Here is a 25,988-nt window from a genome sequence, read left to right on the forward strand (position 1 = left end):
GCAATCCCAACAGGCCTCTCTGAGCAGTGCTGATCTCCAGGTCATACGCCCCAGTGCATTTTCTCCCCCCTGACATAACCCTCTCCTTGTCACAGTGTAGGAACGTTGTCTCTCATCCTGACTTGGTGAGTGGGATAAGAAATCGTTATCCTCCCCTTTGCATGAATATAATTATGATGTCTGCTCTTCTCCTTTCTAGACTAAACAGAGGCAGTTCTTTCAGTATGCCCTCTCAGGTAAAAATTACTCACAGTCCCATCCTCTGGACTTTTCCCTCTCTGTTCCACACCTTTCTCCAAGTGGATTGAGGACAGCTGGGCAGAACGATCCAACTGAAGATCTATTAGCACAGAGGAAAGAACATTTCATGCACACTGAGATAGAGACCTTGGCTTCAGCTTAGCACGAGTAACAGCACGCTGCTCAGGGGAACCGCTCACAGCTGCAACAAATTCAGGTCTGCTCAGCTTATCTTAAATCCATCAGGTATCCTAGCGAGGTTAGACCTGAACTTTGATGAGATGGCTGTATCTGAAGGCTGGATCTTACCCTAAGAGTTCTAAGGTGCGTTAGCTTGCATCTACAGTGAGCTAGGACAGCACTGGCGTAGCACTGACACGGCTCAGCTGACGTGAGTCCAAACCAGCAGAAAGAACAGACCTTACAAAATCCAACAGCATGATGATTTCACAGCAGCATGACAGCATTGCCTCCACCCCGCTGATGGTCCACGATAATTCCTACTCCATTTTAAGTAGAGCTGCTGCCTAGCCAGTAATTTCCCAGCCTATGTTTGAGCAGTTGATTACTGACTGTTACCTAAAAACAGTAATTTCTATTTATCCTTATTGAATCACATCTTGCTTTTCTTTTTTTTTTGCAGATTATTTGTCCAACTTCTCAAGAAAGCATTGAATTCTACTCCTGAAGAGACTTCTTGTATATATATATATATATATAAAGGGCAAACCAAGGGATGAATTGGAAGACAAGGAGAGATGGTTGGATTGGACTCTAGCTCAAATGGAATTAATTCTGGGAAGCCCTACGGCGTGGGTTGTGCAGAGAGGCAGACGAGTTGATCATGAGTGTCCCTTCTGGCTTTGTAATATATGCACATGCTTTCTGGTTTAGAGGTACTGCAGAGGCTCTGCTGATTGTTTCCAAAAGCTATCAGAAAGGATCCTTATGGTAACTTCTCTGAACTCAGCAGGACTCTGACCTGTTTTCAGTTGCTGTTAGCAGATGTAAGCCTGTCACAAAGGGCTCTCATACTGTATTGCATTGGCATCATCTCACTTGTTCCCACCAGGCAGCATGCCCCAAGCCTTGCTGTGTGATTTCTTGCCTTCAACAAAAGATTAACGAGCACAGATGAGTAGATGGCTCCTTTTCCAATCTTGCAAGCCAGTTTGCTGTGGGGAGTTTCAGAATATTTTTTTGCTGTGGTGTCCACCCATGTTGTGGACCAATCTATGATCAGCATTATCCATTTGTTTACAACACCCAAGCAGTATGGTCAGGAATTTGCTTATATATGCACAAATATCTACATGCAGGTGTGTGTGTGCCTATGAATGGGGTGCACACGTACAAACACACAATCATTCTGCTGCTGATCCAAGGACAGGCAATGCTGAACCCTCACTCTGTGAGGTTGCATCCTTAATTTTGACACCCAGTGTGATTTGCAAAACTACTCCCATCCCTAAAACAACACAAACTGTTTGACATTACAGTAATGAGTCTTCTAAAGCAAGGTTTATTAGGAAGGAGCTCATTGTGCTGACTGTGGGCTGTGGCTGCTCCCGGTGCGTACATCCCAAGGTCTCGGGTCCCCACGCTGTCCAGCTTTGCAAGGAGGCAAGCTTTCAAGTGCTCAGCCAGCAATACAGAAGTGTTTGTACTCCTTCCAAGCTCAAACTCTGACCTCGTACCAACTCAGCCTTCAGAACTGCGCAACTGAAAACATGAAATCATTTTATCAGCTGTCTTTTTAAGTCATCGGCTATTTGGGAACGTGTGTGGTCTTTTCTTTACTGCAGTGCTGCTGCTTCTAGTTGCAGAAACACAGCGAGTTTCTTCTCGTGGCAAATAATTTATCCCTGATGATTGGGTGGGCAATGTTTGGGCTGAAACGGGGAGCTGCTCGATGCACACAGCCATGAGGAGCTCTTGGATCAGGACACATCCCTTCAAAGGGAATTTAGGAGAGCAAAGACACGGAACGCAGGTTTTCACACAGCGGGCCGCAGATTCAGCACATGGTTTTTGTGTTCCTTCAGGGGCCGGATCTGCCCATGGAATCCGGAATCACGAAATCTTTTGCTCTCCGCAGGGGTGAAGGCGGTAACTGGAACTCACTGCTGCAGTGTCGTCGTCGCATTCGGGCAGTTTGACTGTGTTGATTGCCAAGGCCTTTCTTTCCATGCTGTGAGTTTCAGTGTCAATAAAGATAGTTTGCAGATTTGAAAAATAAAGGGAATCTTTTTCCACAGTGCTCCTCCATGACCTTTTTTCCCCCCCCGCTCTTTTCCCTCAGAGCCGTGACCCCACGAAGTCAGGGATGCCGCGTTCAGCATTGCGTGTTACACAGCCTTATCTGCACGTCTCTGTGCTACAGGTCAAGAGCTCAATTCAGATTTTTACAAGGTCTTTCCCCAAAGCTTTTCCTTTGATGCTGCCTTCTGCGTATGTCTGCTATGGCACAGCAGCGCAGGGCTGGCTTACTTGCTGCGTGTGCTGTGCATCGCACACAGGCACAGAACTTCTGCCTGCAAATCTACCCAAAGGATTCTGGGGCTTAACAAGAATGAATTTATATTTCTCCCAGAAATGCTCCATTAGTGGCACGGTAATTGAGCAATGCTCAGCTCCTTCTCCCTTTGAGAACCCTTCTTTCTGCTCCATAAGGAGCCCCAGCGTCTCAAATGGAAGAAGAAAGTCTATGGAATGTGGGAAAGGGGCCTGGCTGTAGGGGGGGATATAGGAACACTGTCAGGGCATGCAGGGATGGCACAGGCAGGTCGAAGGCCCACATAGAATTGCATCTAGCGAGAGAGGTCACAGCAAAGAAAGGCTTTTGTAAAGCACAGCCAGAGCAAAAGGAAGACTGGGGAAAATGTGTGGCTGCTGATGAATGAGGTGGGCGCCGTGGTCAGGGAGGACACTGAGAGAGGGGGACCTGAACACCTCTGCTTCAATCTTTATTGCTAAGGCTGCCCCTCGAGAATCCCAGATGCTGGAGATATTTGAGAGCTATTGGTGATCAGTGGATGGTTGGACTGGGCGATCCTCAGGTCATTCCCAACCTTGGTGATTCTATGATTCTATGATAAGAGAGTCTGGGGGATGGAAGGCTTCCCTGTGGTGGAAGTGGATCTGATCAGAGATCATCTGGGCAAACTCGGTGCACAGAAATCCACAGGCCCTGACAGGATGCACCCATGTGTGCTGTGGGAACTGACAGAAGGGACCGCCGCTCTACATCATCGATCAAAGGTCATGGGGAGCAGGAGAGGTGCCCCAGGGCTGGAGGGTGGGCAACGTCTCTCCTGTGCCCAGGAGGGCAAGAAGGAGCATTTGGGAAGTCCAAACCAGTCAGCCTCACTGCCACCCTGGGAAAGTGATGCAGCAGTTACTCTGGATGTCACCTCCAGGAAAACAGAAGAGAAGAAGCTTATCAGGAGTAGTCAACATGGATTCACTGAGGGAAATCAAACACAAGGAAGCCGGTTGCCTTCTGTGATGCTGTGCCCAGATGGGTAGATGAGGGGAGAGCAGTGGGTGTTGTGAGCACTGACTGCAGTACATCTGACATGACCTCCCACAGCATCTCACAGTGAAGCTAAGGAAGCAGGGAAGGATGGGCAGGCAGTGAAGTGGACTGGACAGTGAGAAGAACTGGAATATGGGCAGAGCTCAGAGGGCTGCGATGAAGGGATGGAGTGCATCCTCAGCCAGTTTGCTGATGGTACAATGCTGGGTGGAGTGGGTGACACTGCAGAAGGCTGTGCTGCCATCCAGAGAGAGCTGGGCAGGATGGAGAGGGGCAGGGAGGAACCTGATGAGCATTAATGAGAACAAGAGCCTGGGGAGGGATAACTGCATGCATCGGGAGGCTCCAGGGAGACCAATGTGGCCTTCCAGCACTTGAAGGGAGCACCGTGGTAGCAGTGGTGATGGGAGGTTGGACACGATGATCTTGCAGATCATTTCCAACCCTGTGATTCTAGGATTCTCAGAAGGGCTCCTTTCAGCCACGGGAACCACAGGCATTCAACAAGCACGCAGCCACGTCTGCACGGGCTCTGGGAAGGAAAAAGCACTCCTCCCACTGCTGTGCTACAGGGCCTTGTTCCCCCTCCATCTCATCACCTCCTGCCTGGCTTCCCGTGGAGATGGGAGAAAGGGAATGGCTGTGATCCTCATGCTCACATGGCCTAAGTACCATCAGGCACCAACTCAAGAACGACTCATTGCTCTCTTTATTACATGCACAGCAAAAGGCAGCAGCCCCATCCCAGGCAGCACCAGCCCTGCTGTGTCATGGCCACATCACCAGGAGCAGCCACCAGCTCCAGGAACCACACCCCAACTGGCACAGCCATGTCACAACACAACATTGGTGGTGCCTCAGTTCCACAGTGAGCTTGATGTCGCAGCAACCTGGAATGCAGACCAGAAGGGCAGTGCCAAGCTGAGGTGGGCAGGAGCAGCCCATGGGGATGGATGGGAGCTGCTCCTCTTCTGCCTCGCAGCCACACACGGGGACACAGCGGGACGGCGAGGTGCTCCTGTCCTCACCTGGATTCACCTCTGGACAAGAGGGCCACTCTGCAGGACAGATAAGTCTCTCCCATACTGTAACCCACCTTGGTCCTACAGGACCCTGCAAGCTCCCCAAAGACCCCATGCTGCAAATCCCAGGTTTTGCCCTGGATTGCTGAAACCTGGCCCCACTGCAGGGCTGGCACCAGACCGACTGACTGCAGTGACCTTTTCAACACACAGCCATGGAAATGGTGGCAGACAACAACCCGGTGAGCAGGGCAATGTTGGGGAGGGCAGCACAGGGAAGCAGGGTACGTGGCTGCTCCTTTCTTCCTTCCCATGTGCCTTGCAGACGGCCATCCACACAAAGATGGAACCAAAGCAGGACACACGCTGATCCTCAGCTCTCTGTTTGGTCTCCATGCGGCCATACAGAAAAGATAAGTCAGACACAAACAGTGTCCTTTCCTGATCAGAAGGGAAAGCTCCCCAAGATCCCCCTGCCCTCACCCCAGCATTTTATATTGCTTTGCTGAAACCTGACCCCACTGCAGGGCTGGCACCAGACCTACTGACTGCAGTGGCCCTTCCCACACACGGCCATGGAAATGGTGGCAGACAACAACCCGGTGAGCAGGGCAATGCTGGGGAGGGCAGCACAGGGAAGCAGGGCATGTGGCTGCTCCTTTCTTCCTTCCTTTGGTTGGCCTTGCAGACGGCCAACCACACAAAGATGGACCCAGAGCAGGACACATGCTGATCCTCGCCGATCCTCAGCTCACTAACTGGTCTCCATGCTGCCATACAGAGCAGATAAGTCAGACACAAACCTCGCCCTTTCTAGGTCCTAAGGGACCCTGGAAGCTCCCCAAGATCCCCCTGCCCTCACCCCTGCATTTTATATCGCTTTGCTGAAACCTGGCCCCACTGCAGGGCTGGCACCAACCTACAGATTGCAGTGGCCCTTCCCACACACGGCCGGGGAAATGGCTGGCAGACAACAACCCGGTGAGCAGGGGCCTGCAGGGGCCCTGTGACTCTGTGATAGCACAGAAGCTATCACAGCATTAAAAAAATTACAGCCTTCAAAATAAACTTTGTGCTTCATTAAACCAGTGGTGCTCCTTCCATCTCGTGACGTCTGTAACACAAGCCTTTTGGGGGAGAGTTCACTTGTTTTCATCATCTCCTCCTGTTTATGTATCTGTGTACTTTAGCATCGCAGAACGGTTTGGGATGGAAGGGACCTTGGAGATCACCTCGTTGCAACCCCTCTGCTGCAGGCAGGGACACCTCCCTCTAGACCAGGCTGCTCACAGCCCCATCCAGCCTGGCCTGGAGCGCTTCCAGACAGACGGCATCCACCACCTCACTGGGCAACCTGTGCCAGCGTCTCACCACCCTCACAGGAAAGAATTTCTTCCTAATATCAGGTCAAATCTCCCTCTTCCAGTTTAAAACCGTTTCCCTTCCTCCTGTAGCTGCATGCCCGCATAAAAAGTCCCTGCACAGCTTTCCTGCATTTTGTCACAACAACCCTACAGCCTTGGGGAGGAGTGGCTGGAAGCTGCCTGACGGAAAGGGACCTTGGAGGACTGATGGACAGGCGGCTAAATGTGAGCCAGCAGTGTGCCCGGGGGGCCAGGAAGGCCAACGGCATCCTGGCTTGGATCAGGAACGGTGTGGTGAGCAGGACCAGGGAAGTCATCCTGCCCCTGTGCTCGGCACTGCTGAGGCCTCACCTCGAGTGCTGGCTTCAGCTTTGGGCAGCTCAGCACAGAAAGGACACGGAGGTGCTGGAGCAGACGCAAAGAAGGGCAACAAGGCTGGGGAAGGGCTTGCAGAATATGGCCTGAGAGGAGAGGCTGAAGGAACTGGGACTGCTTGTTCTGGGGAAGAGGAGGCTGAGGGGAGACCTTATGGCTCTCCTCAAACACCTGAAAGGTGATTGCAGTGAGAGCAGGGCTGGACTCTTCTCACTGGTGACAGGACGAGGGGAAATGGCCTCAGGTTGTGCCAGGGGAGGTTTAGGTTGGACATCAGGAAGAACTTCTTTACAGAAAGCTTCCCAGGGAGGTGTGGGGAGTCAGCATCCCTGGATGTGTTTCAGAACTGTCTGGCTGTGGTGCTCAGGGACGTGATTGAGTGGTGAATGGTTAGTTAGGGCAGTGTGGTTGGGCTGAGGTGGGACTTGATGATCTTGAAGGTCTTTTCCAACCTGAGCAATGTTATGGTTCTATATTCCTATGCGCCCCGTTCAGGCCCTGGAAGGCCACTATAAGGTCTCCTCAGAGTCTTCTCTTCTCCAGGCTGAAAAGCCCCAGTTCTCCATCCTCCAAAGCAGAAGAAATTGAGCAGAGGAGGCAGGCGACCAGCATGGCTAAGCACGGACCTGCAGCTTAAACTGAGGGCAAAGAGAGAGATGTACAGGAAGGGGAAGCAGGGTTGTGCAGCCTGGGAAGAATATCAGGACGTTGTGCACATGTGTATAAAGATGATCAGGAAAGACAAGGCACAGATAGAGGTGAACTTGGGATGGGATGTGAGAAATAACAAGGAGGAGCTCTGCAGGTACATAGGCAGAAGGAATCAGATGTAGGAGAGCATCACACCTCTGCTAAATGAGGATGAAGAACTGGCTTCCTCAGACATGCAAAAAGCTGAGGTGCTCAATAAATGCTCTGCCTCGGTCTTCACTGGTGGTCAGGCTTCTGCCCATGTCTGCCTGCACCCTGAAGCTCCAGGTGTGGCTGAGAGGAGCGGATTCCAACCCGCTGTTACAGTGGAACAAGTGGGAGAGCTCCTCATGAAGCTGAATGTGTGTAAGTCCATGGGGTTGGATGATAGCCATCCTGGGGTTCTGAGAGAGATGGCTGATGTGGCTGCTGAGCTGCTCTGCATCATCTGCAAAATATAACGGCTGTCCAGTGAAGTCCTGGTGACTGGAAAAAAGGAAACGTTACTCCCATTTCTAAGAAAGGGAGAAAGGAGGACCTGGGGAACGACATGCTGGTGAGCCTCACCTCTGTGCCTGGGAAGATCATGGAGCAAATGCTCCGAGGAGCTGTGTTAAGGCACATATAAGATAAAGAGGTGATTCAAGACGCCAGCATGGCTTCTCCAAAGGGCAGACCGTGCCTGATCAATCTGGTGGTCTCCTGTGATGGAGTGACAGCATCAATGGACAGGGGAAGGGAGGTGGATGTCATCTACCTGGACTTCTGCAAGGCTTTTGACGTGGTCCCTCACCACATCCTGCTCTCTAAATTGGAGAGGTGTGGGTTTGAAGGATGGGCTGTTCGGTGCATTAGGAACTGGTTGGCTGGATGCAGCCAAGGGGCTGTGATCAATGGCTGTGTGTCAGGGGAGGCCGCTCACAAGTGGTGTCCCCCAAGAATCAGTCTTGGGACCAGTGCTCTTCAACATCTTCATCAGTGGCACAGATGATGGCACTGAGTGCAAGTTTACAGGCAACACCAAGCAGAGCAGAGCAGTCGATATACTGGAGAGAAGGGAGGCCATCCAGAGGGACAGGCTGGAGAAGTGGGCCCATGAGAACCGAATGAGGTTCAGTAAGGCCAAGTGCAGGGTGCTGCATCGGGTCGGGGCAATCCCAGGCATTGATACAAACTGGGGGGGATCTCCTTGAAAGCAGCCGTGTGGAGGACTTGGGGGTCCTGGTGGACGAGAAGATGGACATGAGCCAGCAGTGTGCGCCTGCAGCCCAGAAGGCCAACTGTGTTCTGAGCTGCATGAAAAAGGGGCGACCAGCAGGGACAGGGAGGTGATCGCCCCCCTCTATCGGCTCTTGTGAGGCCCCATCTGCAGCGCTGCGCCCAGGCCTGGGGTCCCCAGTACAAGAAAGACGCAGAGCTCCTGGAACGGGTCCAGGGGAGGGCATTGAGATGAGCAGAGGGCTGGAGCAGCTCTGCTGTGAGGAAAGGTTGAGGGAACTGGGCTTGTTCAGCTTGGAGAAGAGAAGGCTCTTGTGGCCTTCCAGTATTTGAAGGGAGCGCATAAACAGGAGGGGGAATGGCTGTTTGTGAGGGTGGATGGTGATATGATGAGGGGGAATGGTTTTAAAGTGAGACAGGGGAGGTTTAGGTTGGATATAAGGAGGAAGTTTTTCACCCAGAGGGTGGTGAAGCACTGGCACAGGTTGCCCAAGGAGGCTGTGGATGCCCCATCCCTGCAGGCATTCAAGGCCAGGCTGGATGTGGCTCTGGGCAGCCTGGGCTGCTGGTTGGCCACCTGCACACAGCAGGGGGTTGGAACTGATGAGCGTTGTGCTGCTTTTCAACCCAGGCCATTCTGTGATGATTCTGTGATCTCACCAAGAGTGCAGTGCTGCCCAGCACATCCTCCAGCCTTCCTGCCCTGAGGCGTGCTCAGAGCAGAGCTGCTCTGGGGGCTTTAGCCCAGGGTTTGCCACAGCCCTTTGGTTCTGCCCTTCTACTTCACTGCGTACTTCTATTTCTAATTCCTTAATTGCAGATTGGTGCACACACAGTCATACATCAGCAGGCCATCCCGTAGTTCTATGATCAGTACACGTGGGGGCTGCCCTGCGTGCTCTGCGAAAGACCATGGTGGCCAACAGATGGCCGTGAGCCAGCAGCGTGCCCTGGTGGCCAAGAAGTCCAACGGCTCGGGCGCGAGGTTCGGATGCGGGACCCCTCGCTCCGCCCGCTCTCCCACAGCACCGGGCAGCGCCGGGATTCGAACTCGCGGCCCCACCCTCACGCTCCCGCAGACGTGCGCCGCCCCACGCTCCCCGCGCCGCTGCCTCGCCCGGCGCCTGCGCGGCGCGAACCGGAAGCGGCTCATCTCCCGCCGGCAGCATGGCGGCCGCGCGCTGCTTGCGGCTGTGCGGGCGCTGGCGGCCGGTCCTGCTGGGCTCCGCGCGGCGCCGTCTCCCGGCGGCCGCCTCCTCCGTCAGCCCCGCGGTCCCGCCGGGCCCCGCGCCGCCGCCCCGCGCCGCCCTCAGCACCGCCCCGCGGTGGCAGCGGTGGAGCTCCGGCGGTTTTGCGGGGAGCGACGGGCTGGAAGGCGGCGGAGGGGGCGAGGAGGGCGGCGGCGGCGGCGGCGGGGCGGACCCCGGCGGGAGCGGCCCGGTGATGACGGCGCTGACGCCGCTGATGGTGCCCGAGCATTTCCCCAACGTGCCGCTCATCGCCGTGACGCGCAACCCCGTGTTCCCGCGTTTCATCAAGATCATCGAGGTGGGCGGGGGCTGCGGGGCGGCCCGGCGTCCCCCGGTTGTTTGCCGGTCGCTTCTCCTGCTGCGGGTTCGGCGTTGGGCCGATCGCTTTGGGCCGCGGGGCGGTTCGGGTCGGAGGATCACCCGTCCCACCGCGCCGCACCGCGCTGCTCGTGGCTCCGTCCATTGACTGAGCGGGGCTGACGCTGCAGTGCCAGACGGAGCGTTTGGCCGTCTGAGAACGTGGATTCGTTCGAGGGGTTTCTAAGGGGAGCGCTCTCTCCGCCAGCTTTTCTAACTATGCTTCTCCACGTTGACCGCCGGTTGCTCGTCACGGATCCTTAGGGTTGGAAGGGACCTTTAAAGGTCATCTCACCCCACTGCCCTGCAGTGCATGGGGACACCGCAGCTCTGACAGGCTGCCCAGGGCCTGATCCAGCCTGGTCTTGAGAGTCTCCAGGGACAGAACATCCACCACATCACTGCAGCCTGTGCCACCTCTGACCAGAGCCACCATACAGGCAGCACTGGCACTGCTGGCTCTGCTTCTTCAGGAACTGATAGGCAAACAGAAAGGCTGAGCACCTCAGAGTGAAGCTTAGAGAGCAGGGAATGCAGAAGTTTGTGTATTGGAATCATTAGGTGTGCAGTCCTGCAGAACTTCTGTATGGAAATGGTTGATATCAATGCTCTGTGATCTTAGCACTTCTAAGCTGCTCTCTGCTCCCTGTGCTGGGTGCAGGAGGGGGCTGGAAGTCAAAGTGTGAGAGCTCATGGCTTGAGCTGAAGAGAGCTGAATGTGTAAAGCCAGAGCTGCGTGCATAAGCAAAGCACAACGGGATCCTTTGCTTCAGGACAGCAGGGCTCGCCTCGTTTATTGGGAACACAAACATTTTCTGAACATCCCCTGGTTCTGTAGTTCAGTGTGACATCAGGTGGGGTGGGATGTCCCCTTGGCCAGCGTGGATCAGCTGTCCCAGTGCTGTCCCCCCCAGCCCCACACCTAAAACATCCCCAGTTCTGTGCAGCACTGCTTGGCAGTGTGTTACCTCTGCTATGTTAATCAAAAACTCACAACACAGCGACTTCTTAAATATTCAGTGTTAGTGTCTTCTAATATTCTTCCATTTCTATGTTGCTGTCTTTTAATGTAGGCAAGATCAGAAGAAAGATTAGACTTCATAGTTCAGAGGGTTCCGGTTCCATCATGCGTGGTTTGGTGTGCTGAGAGTGCAAAGCTGAAGGAAAATCCTTACCTGACTGTGCTTCTTGTTCTAGGTGAAAAATAAGAAGCTGGTTGAGCTGCTGAGGAGGAAGGTTCGTCTTGCCCAGCCTTACGCTGGTGTTTTCCTTAAGAAGGATGATAAGTAAGTTGTTTCTCTTCATCTTTACGGCAGTGAGATGTTTTTGTGCCTTCACACTAGAGGCTGTGCTCTGAGATTCCTTGCCTGTCATAGCGTTCCAGTAATCATGCTTAGACCTCCTCTTAGCACAGCATCCGTTGCCACCAGCATTTTGTTGCTGGAAAGGCTGCTGCTGTCTGGGATGGGCTGAGCATGCAGAGATGTGCAGAGGGGCTGCCTAACCGTGAGGACAGTGTGAAATCCTTGCTTCCGAATGCAGGTCAAAGTTCTGCAACCAATTGCTTTTTTTCCTTTGTTGACATTAACCCACTCTTTCTCAAGTTTCTTTATATCCTGTGTTTTTTTCTTCCTCGATAGCAATGAATCGGATGTGGTGGAGGATCTGAACGAAATCTACCAGATGGGAACATTTGTACAGATCCACGAGATGCAGGACCTGGGAGACAAACTGCGCATGATCGTCATGGGGCACCGGAGGTACTGAAGCTGGGGCTGAAGGCACTGGAAGGACTGGAGAAGCACACCTCCCTCTGTCACTGTCACCACGTGTTTCATGTGCAGCTCCTGCATGACAAGCTTTTGTTACTGCACTGTGTTCTGATGCTGCTCATTCTTTGTGCTCTTGCAGAGCGAGGCAGCTTCACCCCAAAAATAAAGAGCTAGCACACATCATTCTCCCATAAGCCATTAGGTGATGCAAGCAAGTATTTGTTGTTCTGAGGTTCATCAGTTTCTTTGGAAAATACAGCAGGAAAAAAGGGAGAAGAAAAAAGAAAAAAGTGGTCCAGAACTGTAATTGTGATTGTCCTGGAAGTGGATTGAGTGAAACAGGATTATGCACGGGGCTGTAGGTTTGGCTGTCTGTGCTAAGTGTTTTGAGATGAGGCAGTGTAGAACAGCAGCTCTAACAGCCTCAGGTAACTGATTTTGGGCTGTGTGTTGCTTTGAAGCTTTGCTTTTTTTCTTCCTCTTGCTTTGCTGCACCAGGTCTGTTTTTATCTGGACAGCAAAAAATAGGTGCTGCTTCTCAGAGCTGAGTTTGCCTGAGCTTGCCAGGAAGAGGGTGAGATTTTGGTCCCAGTCTGGAGAGCTAAGGGTCGTGCTCTGTGTTTTAGATGTCTGACATGAGGCTGTTGGTAGAAGAGGCAAAATTCAAGGAAGTTTAAAAATACAAACAGGGAAATGGATTTTGTCTGGAAGGTATAAGGCCGTGCATCTAGCCCTTCCCTTTTAGGGCTTAGTAGTTAATTGCTATAGAATGCACTGTTGCTTTGATCTCTTCCAGTATCATCATGTAGGAAATAGAATGATGGTAGAATTTTGAATGTCTAGGTATGGAAAGGCTTCATGATACACAGGGAGTTTAGAATTAGGGTTGGTACTGCAGCAGGATTGATTGTTAAGAGTCAGAAGAGGGAAAAAGCAGAACAGGATGTTCAGAATGAAGGTGAAGGAGTGAAGCAGCTTTTCAAGAACAGGAGGGGCTGTGATTCCCCTTCAGATCGTAGGTTCGTATAGAAAGCCAGCAGTCTGAGCAGCCACACTCACAGTGATACCTTATTAATCGTCCTGTCTGTGTGCTGTGATGTTTCAGTCTGTGATCCTGAGCTTCGTCGGTGTGTATTTGTTCACCAGGTGATTTAGCTGTGGGTTTGTTAATGGTTTTGGTCCTGGCTTTGCAGTTCGGCAGCTGATCTGAGCAGTAGAGCTGGGGATGGAGATGAGTCCCTGCTGTGCAGCTGCTCAGCCTGTGCTTGTGCTGACCTATGGAAGGGCATAGCAGCAGCAAGGTGGCAGAGGGGAAAAGGTGTCCACCACCTTCATCCCAATGCAGAACTGCACTGGAGATTCTGAAAAGCCTTCCGTATTACAGACAAATGGCTTTTTCTCGTGCTCGAGTTGTTTAGCAGAGCAGGCTCTCATAAAACGTAGTTACCTCTGATTATCAGGACTATGTGACATAAAGGCGTTGTTCAGAGTGAGCAGTTGTCCTTAAGCTTCATGAGGTGAAAAACCATTCAGCAGCCAAACACAGAGCAGTTCTGTGGTAATTTGGGCTGAAGTAAAGCCAATTCTGTCCTGTCAGTGGGAGTTAAAGAGAACATTTCAGGTGATTATTTTAATCCTGGAGCTCTTTGCTTTCCTACTTGAATGACTTACAAGAACTTGAGGAAGGAAATGGAAGAGCTACAATCTGGGAAGGAGATCCCTCTTCCCTTCCTTCTTTCTTTCAAGTGCCCCTTTTCCTTCAGTCTTCCTGTGATTTTTCCAGCTCCTCCTACTTTTATTAAGGAACCTTGTTAGACCGAACCTGCAGAGCAGAAACAGAAGCAGCTGTTTTTATGGCTGGTTAATTTTTGTATATTTCTGCTCACTTGTTGTAAACTTACTAAACAAGACCCACTGGTGTTTACCACTTGAGTGTTACGGTTTTGCTAAGTGACACCTTATTTTAACAGAGTGAACCAAAAATTAAATGTTACAGAAGTGTCTATTATCAATTAGTCACCGTTGTCAAATATTGGCATTTCAGCTCAAAACGAAAGGCTTTCCAGGCTGAAGCTGAAGTCACATAGAGGCAAAGGAGAACTGATTGTGTTTGGTTTCCTTTGGCTTTCAGAATCCGAATAAACCGGCAGCTGGAGGTGGAGCCTGAGGAGCCTGAGGGCAAACAGAAGGTGAGAAGGAAACAGAAGCGCCCTAAGAAAGAGGCTGAGGAGGAGCCTGGAGCAAAGGAGCAAGCTGTGGAGGTGGTGCTGGATCCTGTGGCTGCTTCGTCGCAGGAGGTTCTCATGGTAGAAGTAGAGAATGTGGTTCATGAAGATTTTCAGATCACAGAGGAGGTGAAAGTAAGTGAATTGAGCATACCAGCCTTGACCTGCCCTGTGGATGGCATCTGTGTTGCTTGCTGTAGAGTTCTAAAATGAAGCTCAGACTTCAGGCTTTGGAAACCAGTTCCTTCTTCTCGTAGGGAATTTTATGAAAACAGTGAGTTCTCCTCAGAATGGCTCAATTCCTTAGAACCAATCACTTCCAAAAATTGCCAGCTGAAGAGACTGAGCTGTGCTGAAGTCTGTGTGATAACCTATGTCAAGTTAAGTCTTTGCCCCAGGGTGATCTGAGTGGTCAGTCTGACTGTATCTTGTGTCCCAGCACAGGATACATGTTGTGCATGGAGAAATTCTGCCCCTCCTGCGTTGTCTTGCCTCCTAGGAGGAGTAACTGTGCAGCACGAGCAGCATTTCAGCACAGCACTGGAGATGAGTGGCCAGGGGCTGCCTGTCTGGGCTCCCAGAATGGGGAAGTTGGGGAATGTTGTGTTTGTAGTCATCAAATCTTTCTTGTTCTTACAGGCTCTGACTGCAGAAATTGTCAAAACAATCCGGGACATCATTGCCTTGAACCCTTTGTACAGGTCTGTGTTTCCCTTGTGTGCTCTGGGGATGGAGGACCCTAAGATTTCTGTTCCCCTTGACCTTTTGCTGTAACAAAGAGGAGACACTCACTGAATTGCTGCCCAGAATTTGGTTTGGGAATTAGCATCTGCTGTTGGAAAGTTTTGAAAACCTTATGCAAAGCTTTAATATCTGTTAGGAGAGCAGGACGTGGAGCAGATGGTGTGGGTGTGAGGGGAGCTCACTGCAGTAAGTGCTGCAGCCTTATGCACGTGTTGTGGACGTGAGGCTCAGCACGGCAGGTCACAGATTGTGGACATTTCACATTCATAGCTGTATTTATCAGTGACCATTGCTTTTGTCAAGGTGTGTGTATTTGTCACTGAACACAGCTTTAGTCAGGCTTTTGAAAGCTATTTTGCTATGAAGCAGAGTTGCATTTCATTTCTTTAGATAACTCAACAAGGCTACTCCTTTATGAGTGCAAGAATTTACTGAACATTTTGGGTTTTATCACCATTTTTTCCAGGGAATCTGTACTTCAGATGATGCAAGCTGGACAGCGTGTGGTAGATAACCCCATCTATCTGAGTGACATGGGTGCAGCACTGACAGGGGCAGAGTCACACGAACTTCAAGACATCTTGGAAGAAACCAGTGTAAGATGAAGCTTTCAACTCATGCTGTACTAGCAGAAGTGTGCCTTTCATTTGTCATAATTTCTCTGGCAGCCTCAGTACAGAATGGGCTCCTGTGCTACATTTGGTGGTAGGTTAATATCAGCTCAGAGATTCCTGCTGAAGGATACAGGGAGTAAGTAATAATCTGCTTTCAGGGAGGGTCTGGATGCTCTGTGTCTTTGTGACAGTTGTCTCTTGCGCTGTGGTTGCGTGTTGCTGAGTTGGTCTTTCTACACCTGCAGGTGCTGTGGGGCAGGGAGTCGACACGAGTGCAGTGTCTGACAACTCATTTTGCATCTGTCATTTCCAGATTCCCAAACGGCTTTACAAAGCCCTTTCCCTTCTAAAGAAGGAATATGAGCTGAGCAAACTGCAGCAACGTCTTGGAAGGGAGGTAAGCTTTCAAGTCAGGTACATCTTACACACATTTATAGCATGTCCATCTCTTAATAGTGCAGTACTTAGCACTGCCAGTGGAGAATTTTAAAACAAGACCATGGTGCACACTGAAGGAATGACATTGATGCAGTTAATAACTTGGTACTCCTCTCCAATTGGAAACTTAATTTTTCGTGCTCGTTTGGAAAAGTAATACAGGATCTGCTATTAAATCTGCTTCCTCCTGGAAGCCCTGCAGGCAAAGGAGGGAGGTGATGTAGAGAAGCAAAAGGGGTTTTTGGAGAGCATACCACGCTTATCCTACTTGATTTTCTTCTCTTATGAGAAGGCCTAGAGGACAAAGGGAGAACAGCAAGTACTTTTACACTGACTTCAGCAAGGCTGTAGTCGTGGTCTTTGGTTTTCTTTTGGACAAGCTGGGGTGATGTGGACTGGAAAGATGAAACTCTGAGTTTGGTGTAGATGCTGTGAGAATCAAATGAGCACAGTGAGATTGGAAGTGGCACAACAAGCGGCCGTTCCTTTAGATGCTGCTGAAGATCTCTGCTGTATTTTCAGCCTCCAAAAACTCAGAAGTGCAGGAAAGCATTTGATGTTTATTGCATGGTGCCAGGAGCAGGACAGTCACAGTGCTTGTTGCTGTGTTTAGGTTGAAGAGAAAATCAAGCAGACGCATCGCAAGTACCTTCTTCAGGAGCAACTGAAGATCATTAAGAAGGAGCTGGGTCTGGAGAAAGAGGACAAGGATGCTATAGAAGAAAAATTCCGTGAGCGGCTGAAGGAGCTGGTGGTGCCAAAGCACGTGATGGATGTGATTGATGAGGAGCTGAACAAATTGAGCTTGTTGGATAATCACTCCTCAGAATTCAAGTGAGTGCGCGGCTGTGTCCTGTCAGGTTAGTTAGGAGAATAAGAGCAACCAGCCCAGTTCTGTTAAGCTCTTACCCAGGGAGTTTTTCTCTTTTCTGTCTTAACTGCTTTCTCGGGATGTGTCATAATTGCGCTCCCTCCTTGCAGCCTAAAGCTGCACAGAAATGCTGTGCCATTCCTTTCTCCTCATGAAAAGTGCAGTGATTCCTGCTGCCCTTAAGTGTTGCTCTTCTCTCTCCTCAGATGTTTTCATGAGATGCAGGAGAAGAGAAGCAAAACTCAGCTCCTGTAGTGCTGGGGCAGGGCTGGAGCTGCAAAAGAGCAGCTTTTATCTTCTGTCACATCATCTGTGTGTCACAAACTGAAATTGCTTTGAACATTCGTGTCTGTTGAGGTGCATCTGCTTTGCACTGAGCAGTCAGCACGGTCACCAGTGCAGGTTTGCAACAAAAATATTTGGCAGGAAAACACCAAAGCTGCACACAAAGCTGGTATTACTTTTTCAGGTCTAATTCCAGCATTGCTGTGCACCCGGTGGTTAACAGATCTTTCAAGCCCTTTTTGCTTCACTACAAATAGGATTTTCATGCAGCATTTACTGTGACTGTTCTGGTTATAATAGGGTAATGTGGGGTTATTGTGGCAGACTGACAACTTTTGTCTCCTGAATGATGGAATCAAAAGGGACTAAGCTGCTGAGGGAGTTCAACAGAAGAAAATCACCACCCAGGCCAAGGTTCTTGCTCACATATTTTGGTGTTCTGAGACAAAAGTTTGCATTTTTTGGGAAAGGGGCAAGGGATTGAAGACTGCAGTTACAGGCTAGCAATGCCTGCCCAGATAACAGGGGTATTTTCATCATCTGCCTTTTATGAGTCTGATTCATCCTCCACTTTTTGAGGGGTGAAATTGTTTTGGAAGGCAGTGGAGGAAGAATGGGTTTGTTGCTGAATCACTTTGTTTGTTTCTGTCAGCGTTACACGGAACTACTTGGACTGGCTGACATCCATCCCATGGGGTAAATGCAGTGAGGAGAACCTGGAGCTGAGCAGAGCCCAAGCAGTTCTGGAGGAGGATCACTATGGGATGGATGACGTCAAAAAGCGAATTCTGGTAAGGTGGGAGTGGGCAGAGGGCACAGCTTCAAACTCAGCCCAACATCAGGTGCTTTGGTTACGTTTCAGCTCGCAGCTCTCCGTTAATTTTCGTTAGATCACAAATCACAAAAAGCTGCAGGAATGTTCTGGTGATAAGTTAATGTGTTTAATTGCTATTGGCAGTGAAAGTCACGTTCTGGTTTCGAATGACAGCGTATTCATTTTGTTACTTAAATGCTGAGGAAATGAATAAATATCCCAGGGAAGCACTGCCAGGATTTCAGTCAGTGCACTGAGAAGTTCCTGAAGAGGTTCATCGTGACAGGCAAAGCTCCTGCCTTCCCAGAGCACACCAACCCTCAGTTGAGCAGGGGAGGAGTGTTAGCCAACAGTGAATTGTTGGTGTACGTTCTGAGGCATCCTAGAACGTTGCTTTTATTAAATTGTTTTGCTCCGATCTGGAGAGAAAGATAAAGGCAGTGAAATGCTTTTTCTCTCAGGGGAATTCTGGGGTAACTTTCCCCCAGCAGTACCCAACAGCAGGAACTTAATCTCACTATCTGATTCATTATTTTAAATGGTAAATACTCTTTGGAGTGGCAGCCCAGCACGTTGCTCATCAGTTCCTGCAATGTTCATGCTGACTAGCCTGACAGAAGTGCACTGAGTTGCATCATGCAGGCCTGTGGCTTTGATTACTAATAGAGTTAATTCCATGCAGTGGCAGAGTCCTACCAGTAACCTCAGCATCTCCCCCTGCCCTCCCCGGCTCTTTTGAGGACCTGTTTTGTGTAGGAATCTCATTCTGGAAGCACTGCTTGACCCAATAACAGATACGTTTTGGTGTTGCTGCTGTTTTCCTGTTCATTTTTGCTGCTTCCCTTGCTGTGCAGGAATTCATAGCAGTCAGCCAGCTGCGTGGGTCTACCCAGGGGAAGATCTTGTGCTTTTATGGCCCCCCTGGGGTTGGCAAAACCAGCATTGCCCGCTCCATTGCCAGAGCCCTGAACAGAGAGTATTTCCGCTTCAGCGTCGGGGGGATGACCGACGTGGCAGAAATCAAGGGACACAGGTCAGCGTGCTTGGATTTGTGTTAAAGTTGTGCAAATGGGAGCATGACTGAATTTGAACAGTGCGTGTGATTTAATTCTCTGTTCTGCCAGCTCCTGCTGAAAGGGTTTGGATGCAGGAAGAGGAGAAAGTTAATGCAAAGGGAGGGATTTGTTGTGATCGTGTTCCTGCCTCAAACTGCAGTTGGTTCTTGTGTGTTCTTACAGGAGAGCTTTGGACAGTTGTGTGAGCTTCTCAAAGGCATCAGGCTTAGATGCCAGAGTCATGTCTGTCTACAAATGCCAGCACTTGAGGATAGGAACAGCTTGAACATGGTGATTTCTGTGTGTTCAGGTGTAACTGAGGCCAGGTTTCTGAAGGATCAGGAGGGAGGAAATCTTTGGAACAAGAAAATGCACTGTAATGGTTCTTTAACCCAAACCAACAAGTTGCTGTTCAATGCTCTCTGTGCCCAGCCTCACCTTTTGCTTCTGTCTGCCTTAAAAGAGGATAAAACTAAAGCTGAAAGCTGCAGGTTCAGGAGTATTCTGCCAAAATTCAAGGCTGCTCTCTCCAAAAAGCAGAGCAGATGGATCTCAGTGCTTCTCATGGCAATGGAGAATGCTTTGGTAGATGTTTGGTTAAACACCTTTCCCAGCAGGATAAGCCTGTTCCATCACCTGCGGGTGTTGCTGGTCTGTGCCGTACTTCACAGTTCCCCCCTAAATGCAGTCTCTGGTAAAACAGGAGGACGTACGTTGGAGCAATGCCAGGAAAAATCATCCAGTGCCTGAAGAAGACCAAGACAGAGAATCCCCTGATACTGATTGACGAGGTGATGTCTGCTCTTTTTGGTTTTGCTGTTAAAAACCTGCTTGGCAACTATTGGCTCCCGCAGCTGAAAGATGCAGCAGTGATGGTCCCAAAAGTCATAGATTTGGTGGGGGTGTTCAGTTGTGCTGGGCTGTAATGTTTGGGTTACAGAGATACTTCAGACATTTGTTTTCTCTTCCTATAACAGACCTCAGCTTTTACATTTCAGTCGTTCCTTTCCTTTTCCATTGCAACTATTAGATTCATGAGGATCACAGCCAGAGAATTCAGCAGCTCTCATGTTCCCCACCACTATTGTACATGTGATATTAAATGTGTCACTCTCTCAGCAAGTCTGAAACAATACTATAAGAATTAAGATGCTTACAGTCAAGTTTAGGTCTGCTTTGAGAATAGGTAGGAGCCAGGTCTTCCATCCTACTGCTTTGCACCAAAGCAAGTAAGGACAGGGTGTAACAGCAGGGCTTTAGGGCAGACCAGAAGCTTCTGTGGCTTCATTGTGTGCCACGGCTGGGAAAGACCCAGCAGATGGCCTGGGAATGGAACAGAGGATTAAGCAGCAGTTGTCTGCCCTGTTGTTCAAGCCCTGAGCCTTGTCAGTGCATTGAGTGCTCCTGCACTGGGGGAACCCACAGTGAACTGGTGGAGTGGTGGTGGCTGTTCATAAGCACGTGAAGATTTTGAGATGGAGCCCTTAAACAGTGCTTGCGTGGGAACCTGCTGCCGTGAGAAACTTCTGACTTTAAATCTCATCTCCTGCAGGTGGATAAGATAGGAAGAGGATATCAGGGGGATCCATCCTCAGCCCTGCTGGAGCTGCTGGACCCAGAACAGAACTCCAACTTCTTGGATCATTACCTTGATGTCCCTGTGGACTTATCAAAGGTATTTCGTCTCTTCTGCAGTGCTGTGGAGCTGCAGGGTATGAGTGTATATCAATGCACAGATCTGCACGTGGCAGCAAGAAAAGTCAGGAGTCTGTTTTTCATAGCGACAGGCAGAGTTGCTGTGGTTTCTGCTGCTGTCTGGCTTTTGTATTTGGCTGCCTTTACACACATAGCTCTAGAACCCAAAGCTTTGTCTGCAATAAAAACTAGACTTCACAGAGAAAATAACCTTGCTCCAAACCTTCAGATCCTGCTCCAGCACATCAGCCAGAGAAACACAGCAGTGAGGGAGCAGTGCTTGGAGTAAAGCAGCAGGTCACCTCATAGGCTCTTGTGCTTCCAGGTGCTTTTTATTTGTACTGCCAATGTAACAGAAACCATTCCAGAGCCGCTGCGGGACAGGATGGAGGTCATCAATGTGTCAGGATACGTCGCAGAAGAGAAGCTTGCAATTGCAGAGGTGAGAGGAACTGCTTCAGTGATGTGAATTCCATCTGATAAAATGGTTTTGGCAATGTCAAGCTTACGTATTTACATCCAACCATATCAACCGATAGGAGGCACGTGGTATGATGGACAGAGTTCCCCTAATTTGAAACAATTCCAGCATTCTATAATAGAGAGGCAGTGAACTCTAGAGAATGGCATTGAGCTCATGGCAGAACAAAGGTGGGAAATTGGAGCCATTAGGCTTTTCTCCACAAATGGACAGAAGGATGTGTGCATGTTCTCTTTCAGAGGTACCTGGTCCCTCAGGCACGAGTTCTGTGCGGTCTGGATGAAAACAAAGCCAAAATCACATCAGATGTGTTGACTGTTCTCATCAAGCAGTACTGCAGAGAGAGTGGGGTGAGGAATCTACAGAAACAAGTGGAGAAGGTGAGGGAGAACTGTGTAACCGTGACTTCTTTGCTTCAGCATTCTAAGCTCTTTCTGCAGAAACAAATCCCTGTCTCACACAGGTACTGAGAAAATCAGCCTATAAAATTGTGAGTGGAGAAGCCGAGATGGTCCAGGTGACACCTGAAAACCTGCAGGACTTTGTAGGAAAGCCCATCTTCACCGTGGATCGAATGTATGAAACCACTCCTCCAGGCGTGGTGATGGGTCTGGCTTGGACAGCTATGGGTAAGAGTTGTGCAGGCACAGCGTGCAGTGACACAGTGACCTGAGGGTTAATCGTGTTACCAGGGAATTTGTTGATCTTCTACGTTGGAGTGAGGCTGCAGGTCCTGAAAGATAAAGACTGGCTGGAAAACTCAAATGTGTGTCTCCATCTTCATGTCACTGTCAAGAACTCAGTCTAGTCATTTAGTTTAAACTTCTCTAACCAAGTCCAGTGAAGCTCTTCTGCCATTAGCAATAGTAACTTCTGAGGCTTTTTAGATTCTGACTTCCATTTTCCTGAAGATAAGAGCCTTTTTTAATTAGCCCAGGCTGATTGTGACTTCTCTTCGTGTGCTGTACCCGTGTGAGCCACATCCATTACAGTGGCAGTGATTAAAAGCATAAGCTTTGCTAAGAGCAAGGACCAAACCTTAGAAGAAGGAGGTGTTGTTCTGACTTGCAGCGTGCCTCAGCTGTGCTGTATCTCTCCAGTGATGTGTCACCATGGCTTTCGGTGCCAAGGGCAGATGCAGGCATTCCAGCACTGACTTGGAGTGAGTGAAGGCAGTAGTTACGCTTCACTGGATTGCTCCCCTGCTTATCTGGGGTCCTGTGTGCACCACTGAGGAGACTTACAGCACACGTTAAAGGATTAGACGTCCAGATGTGTTCCCTGTGTGTTTAATTGGCTTTGGGTGGGATTGAAGTCCTGGAAGTGGTTAGAAAGGAAATAATTGTACAGTGGAGAAGGTGAACAGATGCACTGGGAAGTAGAGCTGACAGGTGTGGTGTGAGCATGTCTTATAGCCAGGAAGTGCCTACAAAGATTGCTTCCACTAAATATGGGCTGTGTCTATGGGTGATTGTGAGGTTTGAAGGAGCAGTGAATGGAGACCATCAGTGCAGTCCTGTTGAGATTTCTAGCTAAGCTTTCTGAAGGGATTTGGGGAACAGCTCTCAATTGCTCTTTCCTCAACAGTGTCTCATTAGAAAGCCTTGACTTGAAATTCCTCTCACAGTATCTGCTTCACCAAAGCCACCTGCTTTGATTTTCTTTAACCTTTCTCAGGATGTTTTTCTTCTCTTTCTCAGGAGGTTCCACTCTGTTTGTTGAAACATCCCTGAAGCGACCCAAAGACAAGGAGGGCAAGGATGGGTCCCTGGATGTGACAGGGCAGCTGGGGGACGTAATGAAGGAGAGTGCCAAAATTGCTTACACGTTTGCAAGAGCCTTTCTGATGCAGAAGGAGCCCAACAATGACTTTCTCATGTCGTCCCACATCCACTTGCACGTCCCAGAGGTGATCTGATGGGGAAGTCAGAGACATGCATGGCTGCTTGCCTGTCACGCTTTAATGTAGTCCATGTTTTTCCCGTTGCTTCTTCCAACACAATGGGAACCTGGTTGTTGTTACCTGATGATTGGTTTCTTGCAGGATCAGAAAGCAGTAGATGTTTTCTCTGCCTCTGTTCCTCTCCCATAGCTGTTTCTTTCTTCTCAGAGATCTGTTTGACCTCAGATCCATGCAGACTGTCACTAGCTGAGGTTTTGCTGGGTAAACTGAGCAGTATTTTCTGCCTTGTTTTCAGTATTGCTCTCCACTACTTTGTGATTCTTTATCTGCCCTTGAAATACTGCTTCTTGTTCCCATGGTTGGCTTAGGCCAACAAAAAATGTCAAGGTATTGATGCTCATTTTTTGCTTGAATCAGTTATTCAAAATCCTGAGCTTGATGAATATCACAGATGTATCAGGCCAGAGATCAAGCTGTAGGCTCAGTTTATTATTGTGAATAAGATGAGGAGTGGCACAGTGTCACTGCATGTGCCATTTCAAACAGCACTTTCCCCAGAACCTTTGTGCAGTTAAGTGCAAGACCCCCAGAAATTGCTGCTATGTTAAAACAGCAGTGGACAAAGGTATTGTCTGGCTTTGCTGGTCTGCAAATGGGTTGAAAATATGATTTTTTTTTTTTTATTTTTTATTTTTTTGGCAGGGAGCAACACCAAAGGATGGACCAAGTGCAGGATGTACCATAGTAACAGCACTGCTGTCACTGGCCATGGATTGCCCAGTGAGGCAGAACGTGGCCATGACTGGAGAGGTGTCCTTAACTGGGAAAATTCTTCCTGTGGGTGGAATCAAGGAGAAGACCATTGCAGTAAGAGCCCGTGTGGGCAGAGGCCCACGTTTGTCTTGGGGGGCCGGGCACAGCCAAGCGGGTTTTGCTCCTGGAGTGGCAGAGAGAGGCAGAAATGTGTTGTGGAGAAACCTGCTGGTGGGTGTGGGCATCTTGCTGGTGTCTCCAGGTGTGAGGAAGGAGGTGAAAACCGAGGCTGCTTGCCGGATTTTTCTGTTCTAGAATGGAGGGGATTTAGAACTTGGAATTGCATTTCATCACTGTGAGCTTTTTCTCTGTAAAACATTACGAATCGGCACAGCAGCCCCAGGTGTGCTGTCACTGTTCTGCTAACAAAGCTTGCAGTCCATGCAGCTGCTGCAGGGCGCCTTGGGGCTGGGGGAGCTGCATGGCTGCAACGCCCTGACTGCTCTCTGTAGGAGGGTAAAGCCAGATGGTGCTCCTGAACCAGAGTGCTTGCTCCTTTTCCAAAATGGGAAGGAATCTCTGTTCCTAGTGGACTGATGGATTTCTACGACTGAACACACAGACAACATAACTTTCTTTCTCCCCATAGGCGAAGAGGGCAGGTGTTACCTGCATCATTTTGCCATCAGAGAATAAAAAGGATTATTATGACCTTGCTGGATTCATCACAGAAGGACTGGAAGTGCATTTTGTTGAGCACTACAAGGAGGTATTCGATATAGCGTTTCCAAAACAGGATTCGGCTGCAGGATGATGCCCAACACCTGGGGCTGGAGGGAGGTTTGTCCCTCAGTGCTCTGCCTGACATGGGCTGATCCTGACGTGGGACACGGAGCTATTGCTGCTGCGCAGCTGCTGACATGAGCGAGGGCTTTGGTCGAATGATGTATTTCTCCCCCTTTAATACTGAATTACGATCCAACTTAAGTATTTCCAATAAAATGAAGTTGTGAGATTTTACCAGAGGAATGTGCATGTTATCAGCCACCAGCAGCAGAGCTACTTCAGCCTCTTACACTCCAAGGAGATTTTATAGTTATTTCACTGCACACCAAACATCTGCTTCAAGGAGTATGAACACAAGTGAACACTGTACTGGCGGATGAGGAGTTCCCTGGAACATCTCCCTGCCTTGGTGGGGAATGCTGGAATTCTCGTAGGACACAGAAGCAGAGCTAGCACACTGTGTGGTGGAGGGACATGGATCTCCCAGCATAAGCCATAACTCTAAGCTTAAAGGGAGCACACTGGGACAAAAGAGCAGCCTGCTCAGTACCAGCAGTGAGTTCTGCACACCACTGTTGACTCTTCACCGCAGCAGCTGAATTATGTTCAGAGTGAAAAAAGGAATGAAATGCTTTAGTGTGTCTGTTGTGTATGTCAATAAACACAGGCTTGGGCTTGAGTTTGAGAGCTTCACCTTAGGGTGAGCTTTAGAGAAACTGAGTTTGAGTAGGACTTAATAAATAGAGGAAGAGAAATTCCAAGGAGCATTTGAAATGTATTCCTTCCGCTGGAAGAACTGCACTGTCCCATCTTTCAGCTAGGTGGGCTCTAGCAGGAAATAAAGGATTTTCCTGCTGAAATTCAAGCAGCTTTTAGTGACTGCGTTTCTCTCCTGATTGGAAAACGTGCTGCTGAATGGGCAGAGACTGGGTTTTGAGAAAGGCAGTTCAGTTTGGATCCTCAAAATGTCTCAGTGGGGTGCGAGCAGGAGCAACTCCAAGATGAAATGAGGGGGAAGGGATGTCCCAGCACAAATGAACCCCCTGGTCAGCCTGCTGCTGTCCTGGGATGTTTGCAAGCACCCACAACAGCCCTGGGGGACAGATGCACACAGGCTTTTTTATTGGACCTTGCAGCTCCCAGGACTGGCAAGGCACAGCTCTAACCCCTGTCAGTTTGGGTTTGTTTTGGTGTTGCCCTAATTCCCGATGCAGTGCTGCGCTGTGCTAGAAAAAGTAGGCTCTGTACTTTGCAAAGTTCTGTCACCAAAGCAGGGAGTGGGGGCAGCATTGTATCTCTCTGATGATTTGGGTGCAAGCGTGAAGATAAAGCAGATTTGTTTGTCTTTGCTACAGGAGTGGCAGGAGGCAGGCAGCAGCTGCCCACCACTTGCGGCAGCCATTCCCTCTCTCTCTCAGCAGTACTGATGAACTTGCTTGTTCTGCCCTCTGGAACTTTCTCCTCCTCTTGCACCAATTCTGAGGCAGAACTATGAACA

At 49.7% G+C, this 25,988-nt stretch overlaps 2 protein-coding genes across 12 annotated transcripts in view; both read left to right on the top strand.

Moving 5' to 3' along the window:
- LOC125684983 (excitatory amino acid transporter 4-like) overlaps nt 1–2,497 on the top strand; it is a 28,073-nt gene extending 25,576 nt beyond the window's left edge. For 7 of the 11 annotated variants that reach the window (XR_007373371.1, XR_007373365.1, XR_007373373.1 and 4 more), the window contains 2 exons: nt 200–457; nt 884–2,497. Coding sequence is in view for 2 of the 11 variants with exons in the window: in XM_048927636.1 (XP_048783593.1) it covers nt 884–915 (32 nt within the window). In the remaining 9 variants the exon portion in view is untranslated. The remainder of the gene's footprint in view (nt 1–199; nt 458–883) is intronic. The other 4 variants (XR_007373367.1, XM_048927637.1, XR_007373366.1 and 1 more) reach the window with 2 other exon arrangements.
- Nucleotides 2,498–9,771: 7,274 nt separating this feature from the next.
- Nucleotides 9,772–24,724, top strand: LONP1 (lon peptidase 1, mitochondrial). Its single transcript, XM_048927329.1, has 18 exons — nt 9,772–9,995; nt 11,252–11,340; nt 11,695–11,814; nt 13,958–14,186; nt 14,691–14,752; nt 15,262–15,391; nt 15,723–15,806; nt 16,461–16,681; nt 17,656–17,794; nt 18,672–18,850; nt 19,576–19,663; nt 20,425–20,547; nt 20,893–21,009; nt 21,288–21,428; nt 21,512–21,677; nt 22,749–22,957; nt 23,654–23,818; nt 24,354–24,724. The coding sequence occupies exons 1-18, from the start codon at nt 9,891–9,893 to the stop codon at nt 24,516–24,518; spliced, it is 2,532 nt and encodes an 843-aa protein (XP_048783286.1). The 5' UTR covers nt 9,772–9,890; the 3' UTR covers nt 24,519–24,724.
- The last annotated feature ends 1,264 nt before the right edge of the window (nt 24,725–25,988 follow it).

The sequence above is a fragment of the Lagopus muta genome, chromosome 26 (genome assembly GCF_023343835.1).
Source record: "Lagopus muta isolate bLagMut1 chromosome 26, bLagMut1 primary, whole genome shotgun sequence".
In the NCBI taxonomy this organism is placed as follows: domain Eukaryota; kingdom Metazoa; phylum Chordata; class Aves; order Galliformes; family Phasianidae; genus Lagopus; species Lagopus muta.